Here is a 6,000-nt window from a genome sequence, read left to right as displayed (position 1 = left end):
ACACCAAGCGTTTGAAATAATATCCAGATTCAATTCAATCAGCCTAGTGTTCTGCAAGCCCATTTTGCATTAGTAGTAATGATAATGGTATCTTCTCTTTTTTTGGTGGAAAATCACCAAGTTGGCATGTGTATGTCTATATGTATGTATCCCTGATAACAGACATTACACAGAGCTGTTTTGCAAGCGGTCCACCTATATGTAACTATGAATGGATCATGTGTCTGGGATGGGAAACCTCCCGGTAGCTTTGCAACTTTCATAGAAGATGAAATGTCTGTCACTCTAGGATGACCAAATTGTCCTGGTTTGCTTGGGATTTTCTTGGTTTTAAGACAGAACGTTTTGTGTCCTGGGAGAACCCTCAGTCCCAGGCAGCCGGGACGGTGGATCACCCTACTCAATCCAAACTCTCAGTTTCATGGAAACCGTGTTCGTTTCAGGTCTTTTTACCACTGTTTCTCACCCTTGGCGATACGTTAGAGTTACCAGAATGGGGCAGACTTAAAAAATACCAGAGCCTAGATCCTACCCCAGACCAATTAACTGGGCATCCCTGGGGGGTTTCAAAGGCCTCCCCAGTACTTGTAATGGGCAGCCAGGGTGGACACCCCCTGGGCTGTGGAGAGCAGCTTTCCTCACTAGCAAGTCAGCCTGCTTTGGGGGGGGGGGGGGGGAGGCCTGCCTAGTTAAAATGCAGACATTTTGTGGTTATTGTTGTTATTTCCATTTTAGGTCCCACCAAAGGAGTCCTTGCCTGCTTTATTTCTGCCAGTCTGCAGGGGTGAGTCTTTTGATAGGGAAGGAGGTGGTGGTGGGGGGGCCCATGAAGAAAACCATCGACCCCACTGAATTGCCACTGCCCTGTCCAGTCCTTTTAATTCTTTGGCTAGTCTCCTAAAAGAGAGTAACCCAAAGGGCTTTTAATTAAAGCCAAATCCCTCATTGGTGATGGGCTGGGGTTTCATTGGAACGAAGACATTATGCTCAACAGAGAGCAGAGCATTTATTTCAGTAATTGTAAACCTCCTCTCCATAAAGTTAATAGGGAGACCGGAGCAATCAGCACAAGAGGACTTATTGTCTGGGAAACTGGAGAATTGTGAATGAGGTCAATGCCTCGGGGCAGCTGACCAAAGGGAGGGGAGAAACAAGGGTCCAAAGTTCCCCCCAAACCTCAAAGCCCGGGAACAGTTATTATTTGTGGTCTAACAAGCCCGCCTGGGGGCGGGGCCGGTGGGGCAAGAGGCATCTAGAAAGTGCTTTGGTATCTGGGTTGGCCACAAACCTGTTAGAATGCATGGCTTATGGTGTCTGGAAGTTTCAAAAGTTTCATCGTTTGTTTTTCCTTGGGCAGTAGAATGACCATAACTGTTTCCAGAGCTGGTTGTAGAAGTCCCCGTGGGGGAAGAAGTACTCCATTTGAATAACAAGTGAGACAATACTGGTGGAATCTATATTGTAGAATGCTGGGACACCTGTGAAATAATTTCAAGAAACCATGGTTGTGCCTTATAAGGTTCCCTTCAAAGCCTGTTAATATCAAAGAGGGTGGTTTCAGGCAAAGGGGGTACAGGCTGCCTGGGAATCAGGTGAAGCAAAGCCAGTTCCCAGTCATCACCTCACTTGACCCACCAGCAGCTTTTGATGACATCACTGGTTCCTTCCTCCGTTCTTCCACTTAACCACGAGGATGCCACCGTCCCCTGGCTTTCCAGGATGCCACCGTCCCACTGGCCGCTCGTCTTGGTCACTTTCCCCAATGCCTCTTCATCTACCCACCCACCCACCCCTTATTAAAAACATGCGATCTCTTTTATTTTGTTTTTTCTTTTTAAAAACTTTATTATGGAAAATTTTCAAACACATGCAAAATTGATACGAGTATAATGAACCCCAATGTACCCGTTGCCCAGTTCCAGCAGTTGTTAGCGCATCTGTATCCCTATACCCACCTTCTCCCACCCCTGTATTATTTTGAAGCAAATCCCAAACATCACATCATTTCCTGCGGAAATGTGTAAGCATGTAGCTCTAAAACAGGGGTTGGCAAACTTTTTCTGTAAAGGACCAGATAGTAAATATTTTCAGCTTTGGAGACCATATATTCTTTCTTGCAACTCTGCTATTGTAGCATTAATGACTCCACAGACGATATATAAATGGATAGGCAAGGATGTGGTCTCATGAAACTTTATTTATGGGCGTAAAAATGTAAATTTTGTATATGAAATTTTCACGTGTTGTGAAATATTCTTTTGAATTTTTTCAACCATTAAAAAATGGAAAAATCAGTTTTAGCTCATGAGCCCCACCATAACAGGCAGTGGTTTGGATTTGGCCCACAAGTAGTAGTTTGCCAACCCTTGCTCTAAAAGATGAACACTCCTTAAAAATAGAAGTACAATTCCATTATCAAATTTTAAAATATTAACAATAATCCTTAAAATTTTCAATTATCCAATCGGGCTCTTAATTGGCTCATAATTTTTGTTTTTAGAAGTTTGTTTGTTGTTGACATATTTCTTAAGTTTTTTTTTTTAAGTCTGTAGACTTTCTCTTTCTACCACTATATTTGTTGAAGAAACCAGTTGCTTGTTCTTGAGGGTTTCCCACAGTTTTGATCTTACTAGTTGCATCTGGTCCACCCACCCACAGTTTTAAAATAGGTCTCAATCCTGAAAACTCACCTAGTTACTCCTTAAGCTCACTTTCCTGGTCATCGCATCTAGCCATTGGTTTATTTGCCTTCTTATTGAATTCTAAGAGTTCTTTTTATATTCTGGATACAAGTCGCTTGTTACGTATAACAGAGCCCATGCTTTCAGTTGCTCCTTTTTTCTAGATTGTGGGGAAAGAGGGGTAAGAGTGCAAATAGCCTATAGTAGTCACCCAGCAGAGAGATGATGATGTCTTAGACTGGAAAAGGGGTTTAGATGGAGTAAAATAGGTGTAATTTAAAAATTATTTTTAAGAACCTCAAGATATTCTGGGTCTATTTGTCCCTCCCTTTTGTCTTCTGAATGCTCTTAAATCCTTTTAAAAAATCCAAACCTGAATCACTTCTCTGCTTCAGTTAAACACAGGAGGATGTCTCAGGAACCTAGGACATACTCCTTTCTCCTGCTCCTTTTTCTGAGCCACGCAGTGCTGAGTCACAGAGTTCCAAATCCCAGGCAGGGTAAGTCCCAAGGGAGGAATCACCGCCCATGATTTCCACGTGTCTTAGGTAATATAGTGGGTTTGGTATAGATCAATTTAGGTACATGATGCCTTAAATTATTTTGGGCTGTGTGTGTGTGTGTGTGTGTGTGTGAGAGAGAGAGAGAGAGAGATGGATTTTCAGGATCATTTTAAAAGGGTTTTCTGGGTTTTTTTTTTCTCAGAGTGAGCACAAATGGGGACAGAAATGGTTCAATTCACTAAAAATTTCCTTTGTCAGTGAGTGAGTTCCTTTTTTGGGGCTCTTCTCCTAAACCATATTTGTATTTTTGGAAGGTCACAGAATTCAATTCTAGGTATATATTTAAAGGCTTTTTTTTTTTTTTTTTTTTACAGATTTGCATCCATTGTTGCAAAAAATGGCAGTGAGTAGTCTATTTTCTTTCATTCAAAATCTCCTTTACTGGAATATACTAATGTTTGGATGTTATACTTGACATTATCTCCCTGTCTTTTAGGAAGAAATAGTAGATGGAAGCTATCTGAAAGGTAATGCACCCACTCCGTCCCTACTTGCTTCTTCTGACAGTTTCAAACAGAACACAACTGTGATCTCCTTGGAGTGATTCCTTTTTAAGTTGTCTTTTCATTTTATTCCCATTGTAGCATTACTGGACCTCATACAGTTTCAAAGGTAAACCACCCTAGAGGGGAAGGGATAGGAAGGGTAGATTTTTAATAAAAATGCTTAATGGAAGTCTCATAATTGTAAAATTATGACATTACTAAAATGTCAAGCAATGCACAAGCATTTTAAAGGAGACTCATTTGTTCTACAAACATATATTACTCCGGCTCTAGCATAAAAGCTAACATTTATCGAGTGCTTGCTATGTGCATATATTTTAAGTTCTTTATTCACATAAAACTTTTCTAATCCTCAACGAGTACCCCACAAAGTACCCACAAGATAGCACCTTATGTTAAACATTGTGTAGAATAATGGAAGTGAGGCCCAGGGAGGGTGAATCATTTACCCAAGGTCACACAGCGAGGAAGTGGTGAAGCTGGAATGCGAACCTAGCAGCCTGACTCTGGTGACTATTCCCTTCACTACCGTGCTGTGTAAGGCGTATAGGCCAGTGTTAGGCACTGGGACTTGGGCAGCGAGCTAGATGACCCCATGGAAAGGTCAGTATTCATAACTAATTCTACTGAGTTCTACAATGGAAAAAATTGGAGGTCACAGGGCCCCATGTGAGGGACATCCACTTATGTTAAAGTGAAAAATCCCCGCTAGCAGTCCTTTTCCTAGGATAAGTCCAACTGATAGTTTGGGATACATCCTTTGAGGCTTAAAATATAAATAAATAAATAAATAAATAAATAAATAAATAAATAAAATAACAAAAATGGGATTACAAAAGGCAATTAGTGAGCATTTTCTATGTGTCAGGCACTGTTCTAAGTACGTTACCCGTGAACAAATTGAATCCTTGCAGTGATTGAATATATTTCATAGAAAGGGAAACTGAGGCACTGGAAAATTAAGTGAATTGCCTAAAGTCTACTAAATGATAGAACCAGGCTTTAAATTTGGGTTTCGAGTCCACACTCTTTTTCTCGGGAATCGAACCCGAGTCTCTGGCATGGCAGGCAATAACTCTGCCTGCTGAGCCACCATGGCCCACCTGATGAGCCCACACTCTTAACTATGCACATCTCACCCTCTTGTGGTGTACGTGGTATCTGCTTTTTAAGCAGTGTAGTAAGGGCATCTTGCCAGGTCAGTCTGTTCGGATCTGAGTGAATTGTTCTGGGGATTAGAATGTTGCAGACAGCTCAAAAACTGATCATCATTTTTGAGGGAAAGGGATCCAGGGAGAGACCTGGAATTGGAGCCCCCTCACCTTCCACAGGGTCAGGTTCACACATCTACTTCCAAGCACAAAGTTCCTGGCATCCCCAGCCCGTTCCCACCATCCTCCCGAACTCCCATCCCCTGGGCACTGCAGCGTTGCTTGAAAGAGAGCCTGTCATTGTGATCTTCTCCCATCTGTCTTTGACTGAAGCTCCCACCTGTGGACGGCAGACCTGTCGTCTAGAGTCCTGGCCTACCTGAACTCACAGAATGTCACCTTCACCACCCCCAGTCTGCAGGTTTGTGCCTGAAACTCATTGGTAGTTGCTCTCTCGGTGCTCAGAGATTGCAAACTCAGGGGCCAGGTCCGTTGGAGAAGTGGGCTGGGTGTAGAGATATTCTTGATTTCCACAAAGAAATGTGTTTTCTCATTTTTCTTGAAACATAGTCCATCTTTTGCTTGTCTTTCATTCTCCTACCTTTGATGGAGACCTGGTACCTGAAGGTATAGACTGAGCAGCTGTAACAAAGAGACCCCAAATTACAGCAGCTCAAACAATTTTGGAGCTTCTTTCTTTCTCATGTAATAGTCCAGAGCTGGTGGAGTTTCAGGGAAAGTAGGCAGCTCTATTTAAAAAGCCATCCAGGAACCCAGGTTCCCTTTATCTTGTTGCTCTGCCATCCCCTGGGGAGTGTCCTTGCCACATGGTTGGAATGGGCTACCTGCCACACAGCCATTGTCCAACCCAAGGAAAGAGGGGAAAGAGGAGGTGAAGGGCAAGCAGCTTCTTTAAGGAGTGACCTGTGAGTTGTGTACTTCCTCCTGGTCATACTCCATTGGCCAACATTCCATAGCCTCATATAACTGCAGGGGAGGCTGGGAACATTCTGAGAAGCTAAAACTTGAGGAATTTTATGGCTAAAAAGAACAACAAGATCATGGGTATTTGGATACAATTATTAGCCTCTCAATCGGA

The 6,000-nt window shown here is 42.6% G+C and overlaps 1 protein-coding gene across 1 annotated transcript in view; it reads left to right on the top strand.

The window, feature by feature from the left end:
• The first annotated feature begins 728 nt into the window (after positions 1 to 728).
• Positions 729 to 6,000, top strand: part of OTOA (otoancorin) — a 67,699-nt gene continuing 62,427 nt past the window's right edge. The window contains 6 exon segments of the mRNA XM_077141562.1: positions 729 to 784; positions 3,077 to 3,181; positions 3,559 to 3,587; positions 3,681 to 3,711; positions 3,829 to 3,856; positions 5,235 to 5,322. Coding sequence (XP_076997677.1) covers positions 3,091 to 3,181; positions 3,559 to 3,587; positions 3,681 to 3,711; positions 3,829 to 3,856; positions 5,235 to 5,322 — 267 coding nt within the window. The 5' untranslated portion in view covers positions 729 to 784; positions 3,077 to 3,090.

The sequence above is a fragment of the Tamandua tetradactyla genome, chromosome 23 (genome assembly GCF_023851605.1).
Source record: "Tamandua tetradactyla isolate mTamTet1 chromosome 23, mTamTet1.pri, whole genome shotgun sequence".
In the NCBI taxonomy this organism is placed as follows: Eukaryota; Metazoa; Chordata; class Mammalia; order Pilosa; family Myrmecophagidae; genus Tamandua; species Tamandua tetradactyla.
This window is presented reverse-complemented; position numbering and strand designations above follow the sequence as displayed.